Raw genomic sequence first — 25,909 nt, 5'->3', positions numbered from 1 at the left:
AAACTCCTCCTCTGGAAGAACATGTGCCATAATAGAATTTTTCAAGAAACTATTATATATTACATGTTTAAATATTTATTGATAAATTAATTAACATATGATCGTAAAATTAAATATTTTAAAAATTTGGATTAAGTATAAATCTAAAGGAAAATGTTAAAAGCACATCCATCATTCTTATGAAGATAATTTGACAAAAAGGTCATATTATGTTTGAATTTTACTACTGATTCTTTTATTTGAATGGAGAGATAAAGATTGTTTACTTTATAAAAAAAGACGTAGGGTACCCTACCCTTCCTCCCACAAAAGTAAAAAACAAACAAATCAATAATTAGGCCCACAGATCAAAAAGCCACGTTGTAACTTGTGATATGTTAGCCGTTGAGAAATTTAAATCTATGCCATAATTACAAGATACCCTCGTTCTTTTCCTTTTTTGACCCGAAGACCCTTCCCAAATTCAAATCCGAAACACCGCCAAACGTCCATTTTCCAAAATCTAAAATGAAATCTCCACCGTCCATCTTCCAGCTCAATTTCAAAACCAAACCCCAAAAACCTTTCACCAAAAACCCAGGGAAGAAGCAGAGAATAATAATCCATTTACTTCTACCAAAATCTCCCAAGATCTGACATGAAACCCTAAGTTCTTTTTTCTTCTTTCAAGGAAACAATTGCAGGGAATCGATTTCGGATTCTGTTTTTCACTTCCAGTTTTAGGTACGCACTTTGAATCATAGTTGCATTTTTTTGGTCTTTTTTTAACGCTTTTGTTTTTCGCATTGATTTGGCCAGAATGTTGAGAGATTTCAAATTCTTGAGGCGAAACTCGAGCAAGAACGAGGAAATCGAGAATGTACCAGTGAACCCTAGCGACTCACTAGCTTCTCAGCCGAGCAATGATGGTTCAAGTAGACCTCCTCTCAACACGATTCAAGATCCAACGCCAAACCCTACATCAGAACCAGATGAAAGCATTCGAAGCCGAGTTGATAAAACCCCAACTAAGCCAAAACCTAAACTCCCTGATTCGACTTTGCCACTTAAAACCCCAGATAGACATGGATTTTTGTCCAAAAAGAGGTTTGGTTGGGCGAAGAATGAGGCGGCCGAATCTGATTTGCGAAATGGAGGGGTGATGAATATGACGCCAAGGGTGAGTAGGGGAATGGGGAGGGCTAATTCTAGTTGTTATTCGGAGAGCAATTCGACGCAGAGTACGCCAACGAAGAGTGTAAGTAAGCCTCCGGCTTCGGGTTTGAGGAACAAATTTGATGGGAATGGAGGGATGCGTGGAGGGAATTTTGCTGCATTGTATAAAGGAGTGCCTAGTTCTTCTTCTTGTGGTCCGCCTACTGTTGTGAATACTGTTGAAGTTCCTCACTTTGACCTTAAAGAAGACCCGTCTTTTTGGATGGATCACAATGTACAGGTAAAACCATTCTAACATTCACTTTTTATTCAGTTATTTCTCATTTTTGTGATATAATATATAGAAATGGGAAAGAATGGTGTGTTAATTGCACAAATTTATTGTTTATTGTGATGGTTGAGGATAATTCTAGACTAATTTGCTATCTCTGGTGATGATTCCTAAAACTTACCTAGGTTCTTATTCGTGTCCGTCCTCTCAATGGCATGGAGAAGAGCACACATGGCTATAACAGATGTTTAAAACAAGAAAATTCACAAAGCATCGCTTGGATTGGGCAACCAGAAACTAGATTCACGTTTGATCATGTGGCATGTGAAACAGTAGACCAGGTTTGGTTAAAGGCAAATTAAGATTTGTATGTAGAAAGATTTTCCTTTACTGTAATCCGTATGTTCACACATTTGGTTTTGCAGGAAATGCTTTTTAGGATGGCTGGTCTGCCAATGGTGGAAAATTGCTTATCTGGCTATAACAGCTGTATGTTTGCCTATGGCCAGGTACTTTCTCTTGAAACTTAGGATTTTTTGATATCATTTTTCTTTTCATTGGTAATGCAAAACAGGAATTGCTTACCTTTCTCGATTCATTTAGGCAAATGAAGTAGCTAATAGAAATGTTACGACATGTATGGCTTGTTGGATGAGAAAAATATACGTGCAGCAGCTGACTTTCTTTGTATCTGATATTTATTAGCTTACTTAACAGAACTGCTACATTGGTGTTGGATATTTTAATTTGTGGTGTTCAAGTATAGAGCACATGTTCCCTACAAGTTTGTTATATCCAAAATGATGTGACGATAATGTAGCACACTTGTCCAGGTACCCTTGCTTAAGTGTCAATACGATGGAGTTTCAACCTTGTAGTTGTTTACATGCTAAAACGACTATGAGAACTAGGATTGTTCTTGGCAGCCCCCCTACCTTGTCAAAAGGGAAAAGAAAGAAAAGTCAAAACTTAGTCTTGTCTGAAGGAAAGTCATTTTGTTTGTTTTGTAGCTTTTGTTGCTCCTTGCAACTTGTGAAAAGATATGCAACCAAGCATCAATTACTACCTTTCTATTATGAGACATATATAGGACAATTAGAGATATCCTGCAGTAGTATAGGAAGTTTAGAATGGATTGTTTAATTCAACTCTAATAACTTAGAACAATGATTCAACAAATCATTTTATCCCCTTCTTCTAAACTTTATCAGTTAGCTTGACATCACTGGGTTTGGACATGCAGACAGGAAGTGGAAAGACCTATACAATGCTTGGTGAGATTGAAGATTTGGAAGTCAAGCCAAGTCCACAACGGGGAATGACACCACGGATATTTGAGTTTTTGTTTGCTAGAATTCAAGCTGTAATTGTCTCTCTTCCGAAGTTCTTGCCAGTCACTTTTGGTTTAATACATAAGCTTGGAAACCACGGTCACGAATAATTCTCTGTCTATTTTTTTATTACAGGAAGAGGAAATCCGAAGGGATGAGAAGTTAAAATACAATTGCAAATGCTCTTTCCTTGAGATTTATAATGAACAAATAACAGATCTTCTTGATCCTTCTGCTGCCAATTTGCTTGTAAGTTTATTCCTTTCTTATTTCTGTCATTCATATCTTTCAGCTATTTTTCATTTTCCCATTCTTAATTTGTAGCTGAGGGAAGATGTTAAGAAAGGGGTGTACGTGGAAAATCTCTCTGAATTTGAAGTTCAGACAGTGGGTGATATTCTGAAGCTTTTAACTCAGGTTACAATTTTTATCAATACTTTGGGCAGTAGGAAACTGCTGCTCTCTCTCTCTGTCCATTGGAAAGACATGCTCTTTCCATTGTATATATTCTTGTTTTAAATCACCGTTCTTTTGGTGCATAGGGCTCTTTAAATAGGAAAGTTGCGGCGACAAATATGAATAGGGAGAGCAGTCGTTCACATAGCGTTTTTACATGTGTAATTGAGAGCAGGTGGGAAAAAGAGTCCACAACTAATTTGCGGTTTGCAAGATTAAACCTGGTTGATCTTGCTGGTTCAGAAAGGTGAGATACACACCGGGGTGTTGAACTATATATATTTTAGCTTGCATTTGTGTAATGAGATTCCTGTCTTTTTGATATTCTACTACAGGCAGAAAACTTCTGGTGCTGAGGGTGAGCGTTTAAAGGAAGCAGCTAGCATAAACAAATCTTTGTCAACGCTAGGGTACTTAAACTCTTTCAAATTTCTTCAACAAATATTGAGGCTTTTGAATTTATTGTTTCTGCTTTACTTTTATTCTTGGTAGTCAAAATTGTAAGAACAGATTGTCATTTGCAGTCATGTCATTATGATTCTTGTGGATGTGGCTCATGGAAAGCCACGGCATGTTCCTTATAGAGACTCAAAGCTCACATTTCTTCTTCAGGTCAGTTTCTGATTTTCGTTTTTCTTCTTATTTACTGCATTGCTTTTACCTGTTATGATGTAACATTTTACATTAAATATAACACAGGATTCACTTGGTGGAAATTCAAAAACAATGATAATTGCTAATGTCAGCCCTTCTGTCTGGTTGGTTTCTATTTTTGACACATTTTGAAGCATTTCAACTTGGACATGATTAACTATGATGATTCTGATTAACCTCCTCCCATTCTTTACGTTTTATTTTTCTGCAGCTGTGCAACTGAAACCCTGAACACTCTAAAGTTTGCTCAGCGAGCAAAATTAATTCAAAACAATGTGAGTTTATTCCTATTGTATTTTTAGTTTTCTTACATATTGTATAAACGTCCTTAAGTTTTTCCTTATTAAATTTTCTCCTGTAAATGGTGTAGGCTGTGGTGAATGAAGATTCCACTGGGGATGTCATTGCACTACAAAACCAGATACGACTTCTAAAGGTGTGGTGCATTCATAATAATTTATTTTCTTCTAAATTCATGTGAATTGAATAATCTGTAATGTAAACTATTTTTCTTGAACAGGAAGAGCTTTGTGCTCTTAAACATCAGAATGTATCCCGATCTCTGTCATTTGGTCCAACAATCAGTGGTACAATGCAATCAGAAGAAAATCCTTCTGATGATAGTACATATGAAATCGGTCGCCAAGAAGTTGATGATTTACTTGGATATGAATCCAGAGGCATTGTGAGAATGTCCAGTAAGCAGGTAGTTGGATTATGCTGCAATGGTGATTTTTTTTTTTCTTTAATGGAGTTTCGAACTAAGTGTACTTACATTATGATCTCTTTTGGACTTTTCTGAAAATTGTGCAGTTAAAATCTTTGGAGACAACGCTTGCTGGTGCTTTGAGAAGGGAGCAAATGGCAGAAACTTGCATCAAGAAGCTTGAAGCAGAGATTGAACAATTGAATCGTTTGGTAATTTTTTTCTGTCGTTTCCTTTCTGACTTCTGAGTTTGTTGCATTTTAAACTGTTGTCTTAATTTTTTAACAATAAGTACTTTACAGGTTCGTCAAAGGGAGGAAGACACTAGAAGCACTAAAATGATGCTTAGGTTTCGGGAAGACAAGATTCAAAGAATGGAGTCACTTGTTCGTGGCTCATTACCTGTGGATTCTTTTTTATTCAAAGAGAATAAAGCACTCTCAGAAGAGATTCAGTTACTTCAAGCTAAAGTTGATAAAAATCCTGAAGTAACTCGTTTTGCTTTGGAGAATATAAGACTTTTAGACCAACTTAGAAGGTAGATTCTGAAAACAGATGACAGTGTCAATATTCTACCTGTTATTTTGCTATTTATTCTCATTACTGCACTTGTAGATTTCAAGAATTCTATGAAGAAGGAGAAAAGGAGATACTCTTAGAGGAAATATCCAAACTGCGGGATCAGGTATTTCTAATTCTGGCTTAAAATGTTGTTATTCTTCCATGTAATTTCTATTTTGGAGAGTGTTTGATTCTGGCCTTCTATATGCAGCTCCTTCATTTTCTTGATGGAAAGTCTAAGCAGCATAGCTACCCAAGCTCAGATGATCAATTGCAGGTCTCTATACACTGCCTATTATAATTTGTCACCCAAACATATTTGGTTTGAGAAACTATGAGAGGAAGGATACTTTATTCTTTTTACATTTCTCTTTTTAGAATGGAAATGAAGGCCTAAAAGTTTATGAATATTGGCTACCTTGGATTTATTTATTTTTTCTTCTAATACAGGATGTTGTTTGCATCAGCAAAGAAAATAACTCTCTACAGTTAGAGGTTGGTTTGTCTTTGCTAGGCAGAAATATACATTTAACGTTAGTCTTTGGGACTTATATGTCACTCTTTTATATCGTTTCAGTTGCAAAGCACTCTCAATGAGTTGGAAGAATGCAGGGACAATCTTAATTCTTGTATAGAGGACAATGCAAAACTTAGTAGGTCAGACAATCTGGTCTTCTTTTCAGCTAAAATTGGGCTTTCTTTATTTGAAGATTGAAACTATTAGTTGTTGCAGGCATTTTCTTGCTTTCTAAGGTGAATTTTTCTTGCATCTTTTGCAGAGAAATTAACGATTTACGTACTATGTTAAATAGCCTCAAGTCTTCAGCTTGCCATCAAGATGGCAACATCAAGACCATAAAGGTACTATTAGTTTTGCTATTATTGTTGTTTTAGCTTATGGGATCTCAATTACTATGGAAAAAATCACATAGAGTTACTGAGATTATTGGTATGGAATTAATCAGTACCTATGTTCCTAAGAATATGGTTATATTTGACCAGCCATTTGTTTCCTTTTGATTTTGCAATCTACCTGCTAACGAGAGGAACTAAACATCAATTTCAGGGTTCAGATCAAAATGGGGATCTGAAGGAGATGAATGCTATTCAGGCAATGAAAAATGCGGAGCAAATTATGGATTTGCAGTTGGAATTGGATATACTGAAGATTATTCTTCAAGAAGAGAAAACAACTCATGATGAAGTTGAAGAAAGGGCAAAGTGCTTGGTTAGAGATCTTGAGATAGCACAAGGCAAGCTTTTGCTGCTGAGCAAACATGTTGAAGATGCAAATGGTGAACTAAAAGAGGCAAAGTCTGTAATTGAAGCACTTGAGTCCCAGCAAATTTTGTCAATCAATGAGGTGGAGGATTTGAGGCAAACCAATAGTCATTTTGTGAAGCTTTTGAGTGAACAAGAAGTTGAAATTGTTGCCTTGAAAGAGCAACTTTCCAGTAGAGCGTTTAGAGATTACCCACCTCATGAAAAGATTGAGAGTGAAGACTCTGCCCTCCAGCTGAAACTGAAGAGGATGCATGCCTCTCTTGAGAAGGCCAAGAAAATGAATATGTGGTACCAAAGTGATCATGCTTATTTGGCATCTAACGAAGAAGAAATGGATGAAACTCGTCGGCAGGCTGAAGCTGAAACTGCTGAGGTGATTGTCTGTTTGCAGGAAGAACTTACTATTCTTCAGCAGCAAGTCCAAGATTGTCATTTGAAAGAGATGGAGGCTCAAAAAGGTGCCATCATTTTAGAAACTGAGTTGAAGGAGTTGCAAGAAAAGGCATATTTGTTGACTGAAGATAATAAAGAGTTACTTGAAAGGCTTGAAATGAAAGATGGGGAACTAAGAACATTATCAGAAGAGTGGGAACTTCTGGCTTCTGAGATTGAAAATATTCTTGCTGATGGTCATGAGGAACTCGTTGATGCCTATGATCAACTTGATCCCATTTCCAGTTCATTTCCACAGAGAAGGATTTGGATTTCTGAGCAAGTTGGTAGGGTGGTCAGAATACTCTCGGAAAAGGAATTATTGATTGAAGAACTTGGCAGGTGCCTAGAGGATGCAACAGATAAAAGAAGTGAGCTGGAGTGCATGCTGAAGTCTTTGAGAGGTGCTGCACTGGTTATTAATGAAGCACAGCAGCAAGAATGCAATGAAAAACAGAAAGAAATTGTTCTACTGAGGTCAGAACTGGATACGAAAACATCTATTATAACAAAGCTGCAGGACAGAATGAAGATGGCTGAAGATGACCTAAGAAATGCATCTGTTTGTGCAACAGTTGCTTTTGTACTTGTGAATAGATTATCAGAGGCAAACCTTAAACATCTCAATGCATTGAAGGATAAGGACATCCGCCTTGCAGAATCAGCAGAGATGATCTTAAGTAAGGACTCTATTCTCATTGATCAAGCTGCCATGATTGAAGAAGCTGAAAAACAGATTCGTTCCCTTCAAAGTGAGGTTGCGAAGTCAGAGGAAGCCTGTGCTGAATTTGGGCAGAGGCTTTTGGAGGAGGAACAGCGTGCTGCTGCTATGAAACAAAAGCTTGAAGATATGGAGGAGAATGACATTTTGAAGACACATGAGAAGCTGTCTGAGCTAAGAACTGGTGTATCCACACTCAGGGCTCACATGGGCATGTATAGAGATTGTGGGAGAAGTCCTGAAAGAAGTGTCAGAGAAAGAGTTTATACCTCTGATGATGGCAGTGATGAAAGACGGGTAAGCTGATGCTCTTGGTTTCTGATAGACAGCTTATTCGTAGCAGCTATTCACTTTTTTGTTGTAGTTATTCTTTGAAAAGGGTGATCGATTTTTTGCTACACCTGGATGTTGTTGCAGTCAAATGCAGGAGCAGATGACAAGGACTTGCACTCTGTTCAGGAGCTGGAAACTGATATATCTGATTGTTCCTTTAAAGTTGGAGAGAGTCAGCATGGGTCTCTGCGTAATGAGAAATGTTTAGGGTTTGGAAAAACTTGCAAGAGTGTGTGTGACAGAGAAGTGACCGTTATTCTTCTGAAAAAGGAAATAAAATCAGCCATGGAAAGCTTAAAAGAGGTTCAAGCAGAGATGGGTACAATACGGGATGAAAAAGAGAAGATCCAGTTGTCTGAGAAACTGAGCAAGGAAAGCCTACGGTGCCTCACGACACATGTAATTGCTCTGGAAGCAACAATGAATGAATTCGGAAAGCTGTGGGAACTCAAGATTGGAGCTGTCAATCGTAAGATGAATACATTTGAGCAATCCATGCAAGAAATAAGAACTCATTGGTGCCAGACAAAAGAGGTAACCTGTTAAATTTATTTAAACATCCAGTTTTTAAAACCATGGAAAAACTTTTCCGGTGTTTTGTCTGGTTTGTCCATGTCATTGTTGCACCTACAAAGGAGAGGCACACACAAAGAATGACATGGACAAACTTTTCTATTTTGGCGGGTTTGTCCATGTCATTATTTACAAGGCTTTTGTTCCCAATTCATCTAACAAACAAGCACTTTGGCAGACAATAATATAAGTAGGTGTTGATATGGCTCAGTTTAACTAAAATAAGTGTTGAATGGTTGAACTGAACAAAAAGAAAAAGGCTTAGTTCAGTGCTTAAAAACAGCTGGACTGCTAGTTTGGCCAAAGAACATGTTAGCTCATTGGACAATATTATAACAGATTCCTACATTGCTTTTACCCTCATAAACTAGAAGTAAAGTATATTTAGTTTTTATTAATATTTTGCCTTATATTTTCCTTTTACAATCCTGTTGCTCAGTTTCTCGAACTTGAAGTTGGTGATGCAAAGATGATTGCAACTCAGAAAGCTGCAGAGGCTTCTTGTATTCTTGCTAAATTTGAGGAGGCACAAGATACCATAACAGAAGCAGATATTATGATCAATGGGCTCATGATTGCTAATGAAACCATGAAGCTTGATATTAAAAGGCAGAAGCAAGTGGAAGCCACACTAGTTAATGAGAGGGATGCACTAGTTAATCAGGTGCAAAGCTTGCAATCCATTAATATTGTGAAGGATCAGCAACTTGAAAACCTAGAAGAGCAGTTTGGCACAAGTTTGACAGAAACAACGTACCTGGTTTCCGAACTGGAGGGTCTCATGACTGAGTTGCAAACTGCTTTCTCTCAGAATGTCATGGCTGTAGCTAGTGATTGCCATTCCCTCAAGTCTCTGCTGTTTGATTCTGTGATTCTTGCACGGTCATGGCTTGAAGATGTGTGGTCGGAGATTATTGTGAAGGACTGTGCTGTGTCAGTGCTTCACCTGTGTCATATGGGAATTTTGTTGGAAACCTTGACAGGGCTGAATGCGGAGAATGGTTTGCTTCAGCATGGCTTGTCTGAGTCAAATGCTGTTATAGCTGATTTGAGGGAGCACAATTCCAAGTCAAGAAGAGAGCTTGAAATGTGTAGACTTATTAAAGGAAAGCTCCTAGCTGATATCAAGAATAGTTTTGATCGAATATCAAAGAAGGAAGAGGAAACTGGTGAGCTTAGTGTAAAATTAGTCACGTTTGAGAAAAGGATTTCTGATTTACAGGTTCAAGAGGAAGTTATGTTGCAAAGGTCTAACTATATGGGATCTCAGCTCACAGTTCTAATGAAGGAATTGGATTTGAGTAACACAAATTTTGTAGCTTCCCTTCTTGATCAAGAGCAACTGCTCAAAGATAAAGACGAGCTTCTCAAATCTCAGGCTGAGATTTCTATGGTAGACTCGTGGACGAAAGACTTCGAGTCTCTTATTTTGGCATCAGAGATGGAACAAATGGTTGTTCAATTAGCTGATTCTAAAAAAGAGCTTACAAATGCTTATGCTGTCCTTGATGGTTTGGAGAAAGAAATGATTCTTTCAAAAATAGATTCATATTTGAAAGAACTGGTTTTGGTGGAGTGGGAAATTGAGTCGTCTTTTACGCAAGAAAAACTAGAAGAATTGCAAAGTGAGTTAAGAAAGTTGAAGAAAGAAAACTGTCTACTTCTGCAGGATTTGGAGGAGAAAAGATCTGATCTTGAATCCTCTGTAAGTTGCCTTGATGCTTCTAATCTGGAAATTCACCAGTTGAAAGAAAAAACTTTTTTCTTGGAGACTTGCATTACCAGCCTACAAACTGATCTAGAGCTGAAAGCTGTTGAATTGAAGGAACTCCAACTTTCTCAATCTATCATCATGGAGGATTTAGGTCTGAAAAGTCATGATTTGCAAATTTCTGTTGAGAGAGTAAATACTTTGATGGAAGAGAATGCTCTTTTGAGCAAGAAACTTAGATCTCTGGAGAAAAATGAGCTTAAAGCCTTCAACAAGTCAGCCTTGAATGCTGCAAAATGTGTTGATTCAGTGGAAACTACAGATATGACGCGTAGTAGATTATTTAGCACAATGAATAAAGGTGTTACAGTTGCAGATAAAATGTTTCAGGAGTTGGCTGATAATGCGAAGAGGATATCCAATTTCGTAGAAGAGTTTGAGTACTTAGAGCATCATGCCAACAAGCTGGAATCCGAAAATGTGACTCTCCAGGCAGAGTTATCAAGGAAGGATGAGGTTTTGAAAGGTCTATTATTTGATCTCAGCCTACTACAAGAGTCTGCTTCTAATACTAAGGATCAAAAAGATGAAATAGAGGAAATGGTTTCTTCTTTGGAGTCTTTAGAAGATGAGCTTGCTGTAAAATCAAGTGAACTTAATGAGGCTGTTAGTCATAGTCAAATGCTTGAAGTTCAGCTGCAAGAAAAGCTAGACATGATCTCCAACCTTCAGTTGGATATTTCAAATGAACGTGAGTCTTTCAAACTTCTTTGCTCTGAAAATCAAGAGTTGAGAGCTCATATTGAGGATGCCTTAGGTGCAAAAAGTTCTCTTGAAGTTGAATTAAGAGAGAGAAAGAAGATCATTGAGAGCTTGGAGGTGGAACTCTCAGAAATGAGTAATGCCCTTTCCCAAATGAATCATACTGTTGAGTCCATGAGTAGTACTTTAAATGAAATTGCTGGTGAAAGAGATCAGCTTCACATGGAGGTGCTTAGCTTGGAAGAAAAGCTTGGAAAGGCACATGTTGAGGTTAAACAAAGTGAAGCTATTGCTATGGAAGCTCAACAGGTATGGTCTGGTTTAACACTGTATAAAATAGTATCCCTTTCTTCCTTTTGATTTGATTTAGGTCTTATAATTGTATCCATAAAATTTGATGATAGATGGCTGAATCAAACAAGAGCTATGCTGAAGACAAGGAAGCTGAGGTGAAGCTATTAGAGAGATCTGTTGAAGAGCTAGAATGTACCATAAATGTACTGGAAAACAAGGTGTGATTTTGCACTGTGATAAAGCTGCATGAAAGTACTACTTCTTTGATAACCATGTTTAACAAATCCCAAACTGGTGTTAGGTTGACATTATTAAAGGAGAAGCTGAACGTCAACGATTGCAAAGAGAGGAGCTAGAATTAGAGCTTCATGCTGTAAAAAATCAGATGCAGAATGTCAAAAATGCTGATGCTGACATGAAAAGGTTTGGCAATATTGCTCTGATCTATTTTACAGTGGCGATAACCTTTCTAAATGATGATAATGATTTTAATTGGCCATATATGATTTCTTTCTATCTGCAGGTGTTTAGATGAGAAGAAGAAAGATCTTCAACAAGCCTTGGATTACATACAAATTCTTGATAGAGATATATCTAACAAGGATAAAGAGGTCAAAACTTTCTGTTGAACTGTGTAACTTTGTTTTAAGCTTATAATGCAGAGAAATGCAATTTTTGAAGCCTTTGGTTTTTCCTTTCCAAGGTGGGTGCGGTGTTATTGATATCTTTCTGATATTGTTCAACAGATTGCCCAATGCAAATCACATATTTCTGAACTAAATTTGCATGCAGAAGCCCAGGCGAAGGAGTATAAGCAGAAGGTATGCCAATGGATATTGATTGGATTGGGCAGTTCTGCTGCATTTTTTCTGGCCTATATAGGATTAGAGTATATGTTCTTTTTCTTTGATTCTCTAACCTTCGGACAAACTATGAAAATTGGAAACAGTTCAAGGCATTGGAAGCCATGGCTGAACAAGTTAAACCTGAAGGATACTTTAGCCATGCCCAAAGTCAGTCATCGAACAAGTCAGAAAAAAATGTGGCAAAGTCTAGAGGCTCTGGTTCCCCGTTTAAATGCATTGGTTTGGGCTTGGCACAACAAGTAAAATCTGAGAAGGATGAGGATCTTACTGCTGCAAGGCTGCGCATTGAAGAATTAGAATCCCTAGCAGCAAATCGACAGAAAGAGGTAGGCTTTTACCGCATGGATATTCATTCTACAGCTTCTTATAGTCTTTGGACTCGCTAGTTACTTTGTTTAAACATGTTCTTTTCCCCAGATATTTGCTCTCAATGCAAGATTAGCAGCTGCTGAGAGCATGACCCATGATGTAATTCGAGATTTATTGGGAGTCAAATTGGATATGACCAATTATGTGGTAACCAGATTTTCTATATCCACCATTTTAATTATGGCAAGTATATGCTGGTTTAGGATCAAAGAAAAAATTACTTTTTCTCATGGGAAGAAAAAAAAATCCGTACCCCCTGCCCCCAACAAAAAAAAAAAAACCTCATACATACAGTTACGGTTGAATTTGTCTATCTTATGATTCTCTTCTTTTGAATGTAGTCACTGTTGGATAATCAGCAAGTGCAGAAAATAGCAGAGAAGGCTAGACTTAGTAGTTTAGAATCTCAAGTGAAGGTATGGTTAGCTTGGATATATTGAATTTATGTTGCCTATTATGTGTTCTGATTTATTTGAATTATGTAATTTGTACAGGAGCATGAGGTTGTCAAGCTTAAGCAGCAACTCAATGAATTTGTCGAGGAGAGGCAAGGGTGAGATTAGCAGCTCCTAAGCTCAAGTTCTTTTTGGTTATTTTTTATGTTACTAGGACTTGGGGGTAAGTGTTGGATACGGGTACGATCAAAATTTTTTAAAGTTTTTCCATATATTTGGAGGGTCGGATCACTACAGCCATATATCCATGGGATATATATCAGACATGGGTACTTCAAGGAAAACGAAGAGTCGGAGCAACAAAGGTTATTTTCAGTTATCTATTTCATATTTTAACTATGCTCATGTCTGCTGCACATTTTCTTTTAACAGGTGGCTTGAGGAAATCGATAGGAAACAGGCTGAGGTGGTAGCTGCCCAAATAGCATTGGAGAAGCTTCGTCAGAGAGATCAGTTGCTTAAAACTGAAAATGAAATGCTTAAGGTTAAAGTCTTAAAACCGTTCTATTTAATCAAGTGTCATATTTAGTTGGTCCTCGTATAGAGTGTGTGACTGATTTTTCATCTTCTTGAACCTTGGATTTTGGGCCTAACTCCCTAGCGTATATGTAGATGGAGAATGTAAATTACAAGAAGAAAGTAATGGAACTTGAAGGAGAAGTAAAGAAGTTGTCTGGCCAGCAAAACCTCCAACAGCGAATTCATCATCATGCCAAAATTAAGGCAAGATTTTACGTTTTCTTCTTGCTACTAAATTTGGGTGATATTGAACTTGGTCTTAAGTTTAAGGACTTCCTCTCCTCCAAATCAATGTCAAGTTGCCAACTCTGATCTGTCTGTGTTTTTCTTTTCTTCCATGAATGATGCAATAGGAGGAAAACAACATACTAAAAATTCAAAACGAAGACCTCGGTGCCAAACTGCGCCGGACAGAGGTTGTCCTTTCACGTGTCAGGGAAGAGCTTGCTCATTATCGTGCTTCTATGGGGAAAAATCCTCATATTAATTTTGACGAGGAGCAACGTTTGACTAATAAACTGAGGGTAACCGTCCACACAGCTATATCTTAGTAGGCTTTAACGCAGTTTGTAGAAGTATAACCGTCTATAAATCTGTCACAGGAATCTGATGATGACCGGGTGCAGTTAGCACAGAAGTTATTGGGATTGTGCACAAGTGTTTTAAAGGTACGTGAACAGTGATTGACCCCTCAGGTTTCTCAGGAATTTTATCGGTCTCATTTGAACCAAACTTTCAGGCTGCTGGTATAACAAAACCTGTGTCTGACATCTGTCCTGCGGCCGCTGAAGAGGCACTTGAGCACCTCAAAAACAAAGTCATCTCACTTGAACGAGAATTGCAGGGTTTGACCCTCAAGGTCAATAACTCACATACACAAGACACATGATTTTCCTGGGTCTCGGTTGTATGCTAAATGCTGTGTGTAATTACATATACATATACATATACATATACATACACATTCTTCTCAGCTTTTCTGTTAAACTAGCAATCTTTTGAAGAAATAAACTGACAAACCAACAAACTCTTTTGCAGAATAGAATTACCAGTGAAAGAAACAGATTGTCAGAACTAATGCCCCAGACTTCACCAGTAAGCTCAAGAACAGATGAAAACTGTCATACTCCAAAAAGGGTACCCCAAGCTCCATTTCTTTCTACATTAGATCGATAGGAGGATGCAATACTAAGCATTTTGCTAACAATTCCAGGCTCATTGAGATGTACATTAATATTTTTTTTTTCATTCTTGTATAATATTCCTTGTAAATAATGTTTCTGCGGAAATGCAAATCGCCAGCTGCAACAAGTTGCGACCCAAACAGAAATCAAAGTTAGCTTTCAATGTATATTATATAATTTATTCGATGAAAACACATTTTCCATTACTTTCCACTAATTTTCAATTGCACTCTTCTTTTTTATTTATTATTATATATCTAATTAATTTTTTAAGTAAATATGGCAAGGCTTTAATTTCACCAATATCTAAGCACTGACGTATGTGAAAGGCGCTTGATTCCTAAATTAGAATTAGAACTGTTTAATGCAAAGAGTAGTCAATTTCTGCGTTCGCGATGCCTTGAGGGCGTGAATGGCGACTGGGCGCTGGCTGCTCGAATCAAGTCCGTTGGATTCCGCACGAGCTCTTTTGTAGTTTCTCCACGTCACGAGGTTGCACGGAGTTTTACATGGACCTCAACATACAGTTACAAACAAGACAAGACAAGACAGAACCAAAACCCTTTTTCAGATTCTAGGGTTTTCGGTATTGATTTTGGTTGTCTAATAATTCAAGCATCATCTTTTTCACTGGGAACAATTTTAGACCAACTTTTTATTTTTTCTTTCCAAACAAACGCAGATTTTACAAGAGGCCGTAAGTGTTCAATCCGCTATATAATCCAAACATGATTACATTTTATCCATTAAAGCTTAACTTTTTTTTTTTTTTTTGAATTTGGTGTTGCAGAATTTGATTAGAAATGAGCACTGCAACTTTCAGTTCAATTTGTTCCAATCAAGGATATTTGTGGAAGGTTTGTTTTCAGACGAAAGCTCATTGTTTGGTTCCCCAGGAAATGCTAGAAAAGAAACAAAATCAAAGTTCTTAGTTTCAAGATACTTGAATTTTTGGTGTTAAATTTATTTATTTATTTTTTGAAAAACCTAACTTTGGGTGTTCAAAACTTTAGGAGGAAGGAAAGATTTCAAAACTGAAGAATCGAAATGAAAAAGTGAGGCTCAATGTAGGTGGAGCGTCAGCCTTGTCTACAAAATGTATGCAATCTTCACAACAGAACAAAAAGGAAGTTCGCATTGGTCTTCTGGGTGCTAGTGGTTATACTGGAGCTGAGGTTTGAAATTTCTTATATTTACACTATATCTCTAGCTTTGAGGTTTTTGTTATGTACTATTTACCTCTATGTTAATTGTTAACTGGTAGCATAAAAATTGATTCTATTTTATGTATTTGTTTATTTTCTCACAGATTGTTCGGCTCTTAGCAAACCATCCATACTTTGGCATTACGCTGATGACTGCTGATAGAAAAGCAGGCCAATCAATGGGCTCAGTGTTTCCTCATTTGATAACACAAGTAAGCAAGAACTCTTTCTAGGTTCCGACAATAAACTTTAATTTTGGGGCAAGAGTGAATTTTGTCATCTCAATATATTGAATTGTAAATGTTAAAAATAGTGGCTATGCCTATTATCTGCGGCTGGTCAAGTATGTTATTGTAGTGTTTCTTTTGGATGGTCATTGAGTCCGTTTGTTTTTTGCAGAATCTGCCAACTATGGTTTCGGTCAAGGATGCAGACTTCTCTAACGTGGATGCTGTGTTCTGTTGTTTGCCTCATGGAACTACACAGGTGCTCTGTACCTTCATAACCTGACAAACTTTATCTTCCTTACTTCAAAATAGTCTTCTTATCATAGTGAATTTTGTTCATTTAAATATTTTCAGGAAATCATCAGAGGCCTGCCCCGCCATTTGAAGATTGTTGATCTTTCTGCGGTATTGTTTTTTATTCTTTTAAAGATCTGTTTGCATCCCTGGTGTAAGGTTCTCTGCCCATGTAATGTATTATGCAATAATTTCAGGACTTTCGGCTGAGAGATATTGCTGAATATGAGGAATGGTATGGTCAGCCCCATAGTGCACCAGAATTGCAGGTTTTCTTTTATTTAATAAAATGCAGATAATCCTTTAATTTTTACTATTGCAAAGGTTATTGTACCTACTCATATATGACTTCAAGTTCCAGTGGGAAGATTTCTGTTTAGCACCTCAGATTTCCTATACTTGACTGGACCTTGTTGTTGAGAATGAGCTCTGGTTATATTTTATTCTGCCAACTGATCTTGTAACTGATTAATTTTTCTATCCTTTACATAGTTGTTCTTCAAGAAAGAATGCCACATGCTATTGTTTTTGACATTTCCATTGAGAGTTTTGTTTTGCTTTCCTCGATATTACTCTTTATGTTAACTGGTTAGTTTTCAACTTAATCCAGAAAGAAGCTGTGTATGGCTTGACAGAGATTTTAAGGGAGGAAGTGAAAAGTGCACGTCTAGTTGCTAATCCTGGTTGTTATCCAACATCTATTCAGCTTCCACTTGTTCCCTTGATAAAGGTTGTGCCCTTTTTCTTGTGTTTTAAGTTGTTTTATGTCACATGTTTATTCACTTGAGTAGCTGATGTTTAAATTTTTGTTGATATAGATGCTTAATGAATGATGCATGTAATATGTGTACCCATTTTGATCATCATTTTTGCTTGATTGCTGTACCACTGATGCTGTGCCCATGTGAATCCATCATTAGTTAATAATATTAGACATCCAATATCTTACTGATTTGCCTTCAACTTGCAGGCTAAACTCATTGAACCCAGAAATATCATTATTGATTCAAAATCTGGTGTGAGTGGAGCCGGTTGGTTTTCTCCTTCTTCTATATCTTCATGCACATTTTTAACAACAGTTTCTGTATGTTGCTGTGTTTCTTTGTAGCAATTCTGATCTAGATTACCTTTTACAGGACGTGGAGCCAAGGAAGCAAATTTATACTCTGAAATAGCTGAAGGAATATATTCTTATGGTGTTACAAGACATCGCCATGGTGAGTACATGGAATCCTATGCATCTTGATTTTGGGGTTTACTTAATGGTCTTCATCTTGTAATTAAGGTAGATGGATCCTGACCAGTTTATATTTGTTATATTCTTATTGTTGTTGTATTCTTTTTGCCTAATTAGGAAATGGTAATGGTACTTCATCTATTTATGGAACTATGCTAGGTGGAATATATGGTTGTAATGCAACTCTGGAGGCCAAAGTTATTACAGTGTTAATATTTGTTCTGTTCTCATTGCAGCCCCAGAAATTGAACAGGGACTATCTGATGCTGCACATTTAAAAATAACCGTTAGTTTCACACCACACCTAATGCCAATGGTAAGATTTGTAATAAACTGCGTTTCAGTGTTAATAGCTTTCTATTCTCTTTCCTTCCAAAAGAATTAAGAACATGTGACTCTCTTTTCCTTGATTGTCAAATCAGACCCGTGGAATGCAATCAACAATATATGTGGAAATGTCTCAAGGAGTGACAATTGAGGATTTATATGAGCAATTAAGAAAATGTTATGAGGTACATCTTATCTAACTTGATTGGTTTTATACTTTGTTTTGTTTGTCAGGTATATCTTATTTTATTGTAGGGTTCTAAATGGTTACAGTTCGCATGTGGGCTTGTGCTTGCTATACCTGCTAGTCTATATGACTCTTGTTTGTTCTTCTCAGTGGTGTTTGGGTCTTAAATACTGATTTTACTTTATTATTTTTTTCTTTCTGGCAGGATGAAGAATTTGTAAAATTGTTAGAAAAGGGAGTTATTCCTCGTACTCATAATGTTCGAGGTTCTAACTATTGTTTTATGAATGTCTTTCCTGATCGAATCCCTGGAAGGGCAATAATCATATCAGTTGTATGTATTAACCTTCAGCATGTGCACATCCTATGCAAAATATTATAGTGTCCTCTTATTGTTTTCTGAGCTCTCAAAACCTGTTCCGCAGATTGATAATCTTGTGAAGGGAGCTTCTGGTCAAGCACTACAAAATCTTAATATAATGCTAGGTTATCCAGAAAGTACAGGGCTTCTCTACCAGCCCTTGTTTCCATGACATATTCTTCCTTTTTTCCCTTCTGAAGTAAGGTTATTACTTCACTTTCTGTTTCTATTGTGGTCATATTCAAGTAATAAACATACAAAATTGGCACCAGCTTTCGAGTTCTTTAGCTTAAATGCCTGATTTTATTGTTTCTTGCAGGTGGCTGTGAAGTGGAATTGTGAAATCGAAAAGGCTTCCATCCTGTTTTCAAGGTCTCCGGAGTCCTGAGCAAGTAGCATAAAAGAGTATTTGGTTGAAGATGCAGTCCAAGTTTTGTTGGGAAATCAATAGTTAGTTGCTAAAATGGGCTAAATTCCTCCGTTGTACTATAGAAAATAAGATGATTTTGTATCTATGGAAGGCCCAAATTTCCATCTTTGCTTTCTCCAATAAGTCAGTAATTGTGTTGCAGTTAAACAAAAAATGAAAGCCTGATTTGCCAAAAGCCTTGGTATGAATTAGCATTGGCTTTTGATAATCTGATACCAGTGTTCTCTTGGGAAAATAATAAGCTTTTATTTCCTTGCAATTATACCTTACTCCATTTTCAACCCTCTGGACATTGCCAAAGCTAACAATACTAATTGGAGAGGTAATAAGGCCACCTGAACAGATTGAAAAATAAGTATCATTGATGAGTAGCCTACTTGTTCTTTCCTCCATTTGAACATTGATCTTTTTCATGTCGGTTTTTGTGAATATTCCGTAATTACCACTGTTATCCGTAGACATCAAAATCTGACCCGAACCGATGCAAGATTCACGGTTGCGTAAAATAGCCGTAGCACTAGCAGATCCTGGCTCCACCCCTTAAACCCTTCATCAACAGAAACGCTTCTCCGCTATAAGCTTTAAGAAAAGGAAATAGTTCCCACCATCAAAAGTTTCAATCTTATCCCCCCAGACCAAGTCTTCCACGACAATTTCAACAATGTCGTTTAGGTGCAATTCATGAAAAACCCATTTTCAAGGCGTTTAACATAAACCTCTGAAAAGGGTCTTTGAGATTATCGAATATGGCAACGACCAGTCCATGTTCCTCTCACTTGTTATCTGCATCTACCCATTTCCATGGCTTCCCTAAAATGTCTCTTAAAATTCATTCTCCTTTTCTTCATAAGCTCAAGGTAAAGCTTTTCTCTTGCCCCTTTTTCTCCTGTATATGTTGAGTAGACAACGCTTTTCATTTTGAATATTGGGGTTTACGTTTTGTTTCTCATTGGATTTATTATTTGTAGGTTTATGCTCTTTATGTTTCTACATTAAAATGTTTGGCTAATAAGAATATAGATTTTGGAAATGGGTCTTGAATTGCCCAATTATGAAGCCATAATCTTAGTTGTAATGTGTGATGCAGCTTCATTTATTTTGGGGGATGAGGGGTCTAATAGTATTCAATATTCTATAGTAGCTTCACGTTCATTCATTCAACTAGCCTTCTTTTATCCCTTGTTACTTTGTATTCTATTAGTCTTAATCCTGACGAAACGGGCTCCATTAACACTGCTTTTTGTTGTTCCTTTTAATATTAAGCTTTGGCCGCTTGAGGTGCGCCCCATCCCCTCATCTGACTATGTTCATAGGTGAGAGAAGAAGGTTCCAGGATTTTATAATAGGTTGTTATTAGATAGTTGGTTGTGGGATTCTTAGTAAGTCCGAAGGAGCATGAAAATTATATGTGTACTGCACATGTTTTCTTCTGTTCAAGTTGGAGAAGTAATTCAGTTCTTAAATTAGTTTCGCCAATCACTTTGAGGACTTATTTGTGGCAGTGTTAATTTTTTCTTTTGTTCTTTGAGGTATACCTCTTCTTAGTTGCCCTGATATGAATTCCTTTTTGCTTGATTTTGTTTGGCGAATTGCTCGTAAAGTTTCATTCTGCGATCTGTGTAATAAGAAGCAAGTACTATGTTCTTCTTTAAAAGTATAGTTGTTCATTTGAATGTGTGGAAAATTCATGCATCCTCTCTTTTCTGAACGGGATTATCTGCAACGATATTCTCCATTTAGCTGGAATTGATCTTTATTTATCTATTTTGATCCAAGGGAATAAGATAGTGATGTTTGTTCTTCAAGGTCAATGGGTTGCATGTTAATGTATTTTTGACTATTTTTTCTTAGCTTCTAGAGATTATTATTTATCTTTTTGTTGTGCTGGTTTTTTTAGCAGGATTCATCTCAGTATCTTGAAGCACACAGATGTAGTTTGACCATGAAACGAAAGCAAGTCATTTGGAGCAGTACTAAGACAAGTATCTGTTCTGCAATAAATATGGCCACAGGTCAATCAGGTGATCCTGAAAAAATAAATTTTGACCATGTAATAGAAAAGGCAAGAAGATTGTGGGACAGTGCTCCTCTGCCGGTGAAGAGATTCCCCTGGAACAGAGCTTTGGAGAACTTTGTTCAACTCATACTTGATCTTATATTGGCAGTTGTCAAATATTTAAGTGTACCTTTACTGGCAGTGTCCTCCCTTAGTGAGATGTCCTACTGTGCACATGAAAAGAAGTTGACTATTATCCCTGTTCCCCTACTCATTGGCTTTGTACTCGCAGGGGTTTTGAAAGAAACTGCCTTGGAACTTTCTCCTCTTCTCAAGGTATGTATTTTTGTCACTAATGAATAAAAGATGTTACGAAGGTAAAGATGTCATAATATTCTTGGTGTTTCCGGTAAATTTGAGTTATAGCAGACGTTCCTCACAGCATCCCCCAATGTGCTCCCCATAGAATTCAGCACATAGAGAAATAAATGTCTGGACAAGTTTGTTGTTGTCACATTTGAATAAAATATATTGAAATATAGGAATTATCAAAAATGTCAGCACATAACAATTTGTTGATCATATGACTTGATTTTCAGGATGCAGAAGTTCCCTGGCACCTAATAGCTATTGTAATAATCTTTACATCGATCAAATTGCCAGGCCCATATTACCCATATTGGGGGCGCATTTTCATTCCACACTTTGCAAATGGGGCACTATTGAGGACCCTATGGTTTATGTTTTTGTGGTATAGAAGACCCAAAAATATATCAGGAGCTGTGCAGCCGACTAGTTTGGTAAATGCAAGTGACTCTGAAACTGAATAGGCTGTAATCTGAACAGGTAAAAGTGCTTGGACCTGATATGCATGTCTGTCTCTTAGAAAATGAATGGTAGTTTGTGCAGTTGACTTTTGGTGTTAATCTTATCACATGATAGCCAGGTGTAGGGATAATCAAATTTGTCCCTCTGAAAACAACTGATAAATGTCGGATATGTTTTTAATTAATCATTTACTGAAGTCTAATTGTGAAGTTGGTTATTTGCATTTCTACCAACATTTTTTTTTAATTTTCTATTCCTATGTAGTAATCAAATTCACTTTCAAAATTACCAACGTCATATATTCACTTCTTCATGGCATTGCTAATGTCTCCCGTTTTATAACAGGTGGCATTCTGAGTCAGAGAAAAAACTGCCCAGAGAAGGCTGTTTAGGAGAATTTTATCAAAATTGGAGAAGGCTCCAGCTGGGAGATCGAACAAGCTGGTGCTTGGGATGTTTGGCTTGAAACTTTGAACACCAATGCCATTTTTGTATTTTCCTTAATTCAACCTTGAGTTTTGAGAGAGACTGGAGAATTAGCACACCCTATGATCTTGTTGCCAGGACAGAATATCACGAGGATATGGTCCTAACTATGGTTAAAAGCTTGAATGCATTGATAGTTTCGACAAGTGTTTCATACATCAATTACCCTTTTAGTCTTCGTGGCAAACTAGGCCATACATGGAAAATAGATATGTTCCTTTGTCTTTTGGACAAGAAAGGAAGCTCATGCTCAAACATAAATACCAAATTAAGGTCAGTTGTTAAGGACTATTCTTCCGAGGAAAAACTAAGGTTACCCATATCTTTGCATCATTGAGGATGTATTTGTCCGGGGTGTGTAATATAAACTTAGATTCTACCTCTTCAGAAAGAAAAATGGAAAAAAAAAAAACCTCTCTGCTGTTTATTGCATTCAGATCTCATTAGAAAACATCCCTGATCAACTAATCATTCTGCAACTTATAATGCATTGAGGAAGAAGGTTCCTTGAAGGGGACAAGTTTCTTGAGTAGGTGCTTTGACAAACATCTGTGGTTGAATGAGCAGAGTTGCTGCCGTTTTTCTGAAAAGGAGAATATTTGGATCCCTCTTATAAATTTTCAATGATGATATGGCTAGTGATAACGACAGAAAATTTGACCTTTGATCCTTCTGGTGCTGCTCAAAATACAGGCCAGGTGAGATTCCACTTGCCAGAACCTAACAAATCAGGAGATAAATGCATACTCTTTTCACATTGCGGCTTAATTTTATTCCATTAAACACAATCAAATTGACCCTGATTAGGATGGTCATGTTCATCCACTTATAAATTGATTAATTACTATCCAATTTTAAATTAAACTAAGGTCTAGTTGTGGTTTATGTTAGAGCAAAAGGACCATTTCATGAACTGTAAGCTGTGCCTGTAAGTCTATAACAAACTTTCTAGAAATGGAGACAAGGTGTCACCGGTACAATTAAAGACAAAGTTAAGACTTCATTACAGGTGTTACAAGATTACAAAAACAGTACATATGCCACTTCAAAGTGGCAGGGCATTTAGTGATACAGAGAACACAAGCACAATGCTGGATTCTCGCTTGACGGAGAAATCCCTACCTATACTGTCCCCCACTTTCAAGAAAATGATACCTCCTTTGTCCTTTCCCACCCAAAGCTCCAATTTCCAAGGTTAAACTTCAATGAACATTGGATGACCACCCTTCTCAGCACACGGGCACGATCAGAATCACATCGCATATATTATCTCTCCACTACTATCAATGTCAAGTTCAGGATCACTGTCCAGGTCCTCTTCCATATCATCATCAATGTCCAGGCTACCAGTCAAATAATGATTCAGACTATTTGTATTAGCCGCAGGAATAGTGGCCTCAGAGATGATCTGCATAATATCATCAACACTTTGCATAGGTTGATCAGGTTCTTCGAACTGGCTGTTCATTGCATTCTCATCCATGAGATCTGCTGGTAGGTTCTTTAAAAACCACTCATGATTCTTAATTTCAGGAATGGATATCCTCTGTTGCAATAAAGATCAATCAGACGTAGTACCATGGGAAAAGGAACTTCGAACTTGTATGGTTACTAGGAATTATTTTACATCATTACTCAGAGAAATAAAACATAAACCATCAAAAGATAGTGTTTGTGATTTGTGACGCATAGTAGCACTATCCCGAAATATCAGAGGCATGAATATAAACTCAGGTCACAAACAGAGAACTAACCTTTGCTGGGTCAGCCACAAAAATCCTTGAGATTAGATGACGACACTCAGGAGATATATGGACATAGTCCGGGATTGAGTACTGGACATTTACAATTCGCTGAGAGAACCAACAGATTTATTAGTCAAGATTTTAAAGAAGTTTCCACTTTCAATTATTGAAAAAGAAATTAATTTACATGTATTGTTTTGTGGAAGTTCTTAGGATCCTCAGGGTCTTCAAAAGGATATGCTCCGACCAACATAACATATAAGGTTACCCCACAAGACCAGACATCCGCAACCTGACATATTTAATTGGAAAAAGATAAATTTAGCATGTATATTTCTTACTAAGAGAAACATGTGTTTGCATGTGCTTTGGGTGACTGTAATATAATTGCTCTCATACTACTGCACTACCATTATACTTTATTGAAGTATTTTGATTGGGAATTGAACCATTAAACATTAAGCACCACAATAATTGAACAATATACCATCACGCAGATTTTACAAAATAATTTATTTGGCTATAAGATTCAATTGCTAGAACTGAAGCCTCAGCCAGTAATTGAAAATGTCATTCCTGCCAAATCACATTTCTAATCTGCCTCACATATCCTACTCAATCCATTGATCGCATCCACATAACAGCAACTATGAATGAATCAAACTTCAAAAGTATTCTACATCTTCCGTTAGGGTCGACTGAACTAAACTAATAATGGTATTCTTAACCTCTCAGAACTGGTAGGATGAATACAGATTGTCTTCTCACTAGTAACTATTCTTATCCCGTCAGAACTGGTAACTTTACGCAACATGTAGCCTCTAGTGGAACAGGAATGATGCAAAGAAGCATTAGATATATCACACATATACTGAAATCAAAGCAAGGAAACACACAGGCCAAAGTGTTCTTAAAAGGTGCCTGGCAGATTACATTGCCTAATCCCTGAGATTTTGTACTGTTCATCTTCAACCAAATTATAGTAAGACATGATGCTAGTTCGTTATCACTCTTAATTAATATGCCGAGAAGTTTAAAACACAGAGCCAGTAAAACAATGTACCACCAGAGTGATTCAGGTAAGACAGGAGAATAAAGCAATTAATAACTGACAGCAGAAGAGGCGATTAATGTTGCTATCAAAGGTTTAATACAGGAAAAAAGATTTACATGCTGAGACTAGAATAGTTCTTTGAAACAATACCGCAGAAGCCTGTTTATTGAGAACACAACATTCTTAGTTGAACAGAACTTGCACCCGACAAGTATATGAAAGTTTTTAATCCAGACAAATAAGAAGCAATATTACCTTTCCATCATATTCTTTCTTTAGTAACACTTCAGGAGCTATATAAGCTGGAGTTCCAACAGTTGATTTAGGTTGTGAATGCAGTACTGAAGACTGGTACAAGTATACAGTGTCAACATAAATGTATATGGACAATCAAAGACAATGAAATGAGAAAAGGGGAGGGGAAAAGGGAAGAAGGAAAGAAACAGCGGGACCCCTCACCAAAAGGAAGGAGTTGAATGCGTTGCAAACACCTTTTGATGCACTGATCAATGATATTTTGTTTCAAAATTGAACATTAAAGATTCAAATTCCACAATGGCACTGATCACGTACCTTGGAATACCCGAAGTCACAAATCTTCAAACGAGGAGCTGGACTCCCATCCAGTAATGTGTTCTCCAATTTCAAGTCCCGATGGCATACTTGCTTTAGAGTGGAATTCAGCAAAAGGGATCTAGCTGAGTCAACTTGTATTCTCTTTCACAAAAGTAAAGGCACAAAACTAAAGTTACTCACCATTGCATGACAATAACTGACTCCTGATATAAGCTGTTGAAAGAAAAAGCGTGCCTGCAAAACATACCAGGTTACATAAAAGAAATTCCATAGCATTAATCGAACAAAAAAAGAGAGAAGGGGGAGGGGGGTGGCGGGG

The 25,909-nt window shown here is 37.1% G+C and overlaps 4 protein-coding genes across 9 annotated transcripts in view; 3 read left to right on the top strand and 1 right to left on the bottom strand.

Annotated features, from left to right (window-relative positions):
- The first annotated feature begins 539 nt into the window (after window positions 1–539).
- POK2 (phragmoplast orienting kinesin 2) lies at window positions 540–14,854 on the top strand. 3 transcript variants are annotated; one of them, XM_021429976.1, is made up of 38 exons: window positions 541–723; window positions 799–1,435; window positions 1,612–1,767; window positions 1,852–1,935; window positions 2,670–2,789; window positions 2,893–3,006; window positions 3,082–3,174; window positions 3,300–3,460; window positions 3,549–3,623; window positions 3,738–3,825; window positions 3,913–3,971; window positions 4,079–4,142; window positions 4,238–4,303; window positions 4,388–4,573; window positions 4,681–4,785; window positions 4,876–5,111; window positions 5,189–5,258; window positions 5,346–5,411; window positions 5,585–5,629; window positions 5,712–5,791; window positions 5,914–5,995; window positions 6,201–7,868; window positions 7,989–8,438; window positions 8,917–11,259; window positions 11,355–11,462; window positions 11,546–11,667; window positions 11,768–11,855; window positions 11,991–12,065; window positions 12,194–12,436; window positions 12,528–12,626; window positions 12,821–12,895; window positions 12,974–13,032; window positions 13,307–13,418; window positions 13,547–13,657; window positions 13,807–13,977; window positions 14,056–14,121; window positions 14,193–14,374; window positions 14,492–14,632. In XM_021429976.1, the coding sequence occupies exons 2-37, from the start codon at window positions 800–802 to the stop codon at window positions 14,340–14,342; spliced, it is 8,526 nt and encodes a 2,841-aa protein (XP_021285651.1). In that variant the 5' UTR covers window positions 541–723; window position 799; the 3' UTR covers window positions 14,343–14,374; window positions 14,492–14,632. The 3 variants fall into 3 exon arrangements, with proteins under 3 accessions (XP_021285652.1, XP_021285651.1, XP_021285649.1); XM_021429974.2 differs by having other exon boundaries at window positions 542–723; window positions 14,193–14,312; window positions 14,492–14,854; XM_021429977.2 differs by lacking the exon at window positions 14,193–14,374 and having other exon boundaries at window positions 540–723; window positions 14,492–14,854.
- A 209-nt stretch (window positions 14,855–15,063) lies between these two features.
- On the top strand, window positions 15,064–19,080 carry LOC110418177 (Putative N-acetyl-gamma-glutamyl-phosphate reductase). 2 transcript variants are annotated; one of them, XM_089783778.1, is made up of 15 exons: window positions 15,064–15,334; window positions 15,428–15,494; window positions 15,651–15,812; window positions 15,947–16,054; window positions 16,242–16,328; window positions 16,424–16,474; window positions 16,561–16,632; window positions 16,974–17,093; window positions 17,334–17,394; window positions 17,500–17,580; window positions 17,837–17,916; window positions 18,023–18,112; window positions 18,320–18,448; window positions 18,540–18,674; window positions 18,795–19,080. In XM_089783778.1, exons 2-14 carry the CDS (start codon window positions 15,441–15,443, stop codon window positions 18,645–18,647), a joined length of 1,203 nt encoding a protein of 400 aa, XP_089639904.1. In that variant the 5' UTR covers window positions 15,064–15,334; window positions 15,428–15,440; the 3' UTR covers window positions 18,648–18,674; window positions 18,795–19,080. The 2 variants fall into 2 exon arrangements, with proteins under 2 accessions (XP_089639904.1, XP_021286499.1); XM_021430824.2 differs by having other exon boundaries at window positions 15,066–15,334; window positions 18,540–18,679.
- A 358-nt stretch (window positions 19,081–19,438) lies between these two features.
- Window positions 19,439–22,361, top strand: EMB1273 (embryo defective 1273). 2 transcript variants are annotated; one of them, XM_021431031.2, is made up of 4 exons: window positions 19,439–19,762; window positions 20,803–21,237; window positions 21,501–21,747; window positions 22,075–22,361. In XM_021431031.2, exons 1-3 carry the CDS (start codon window positions 19,652–19,654, stop codon window positions 21,729–21,731), a joined length of 777 nt encoding a protein of 258 aa, XP_021286706.1. In that variant the 5' UTR covers window positions 19,439–19,651; the 3' UTR covers window positions 21,732–21,747; window positions 22,075–22,361. The 2 variants fall into 2 exon arrangements, with proteins under 2 accessions (XP_021286706.1, XP_021286707.1); XM_021431032.2 differs by having other exon boundaries at window positions 19,441–19,762; window positions 20,806–21,237.
- Window positions 22,362–23,129: 768 nt separating this feature from the next.
- The window catches only part of OST1 (Protein kinase superfamily protein), a 4,432-nt gene continuing 1,652 nt past the window's right edge, over window positions 23,130–25,909 (bottom strand). For both annotated transcript variants that reach the window (XM_021430023.2, XM_021430025.2), the window contains 6 exons: window positions 25,771–25,824; window positions 25,588–25,680; window positions 25,270–25,362; window positions 24,148–24,252; window positions 23,970–24,068; window positions 23,130–23,761 (listed from right to left, as the gene is read on the bottom strand). In XM_021430023.2, the coding sequence (XP_021285698.1) occupies window positions 23,468–23,761; window positions 23,970–24,068; window positions 24,148–24,252; window positions 25,270–25,362; window positions 25,588–25,680; window positions 25,771–25,824 (738 nt within the window). In that variant the 3' untranslated portion in view covers window positions 23,130–23,467. The remainder of the gene's footprint in view (window positions 23,762–23,969; window positions 24,069–24,147; window positions 24,253–25,269; window positions 25,363–25,587; window positions 25,681–25,770; window positions 25,825–25,909) is intronic.

Source organism: Theobroma umbraticum, unplaced genomic scaffold, assembly GCF_002168275.2.
Source record: "Theobroma umbraticum cultivar Fairchild unplaced genomic scaffold, ASM216827v3 scaffold_50.0, whole genome shotgun sequence".
In the NCBI taxonomy this organism is placed as follows: Eukaryota; Viridiplantae; Streptophyta; class Magnoliopsida; order Malvales; family Malvaceae; genus Theobroma; species Theobroma umbraticum.
The sequence above is the reverse complement of the archived record's forward strand: the minus strand, read 5'-3'. Positions and strand labels throughout refer to the sequence as shown.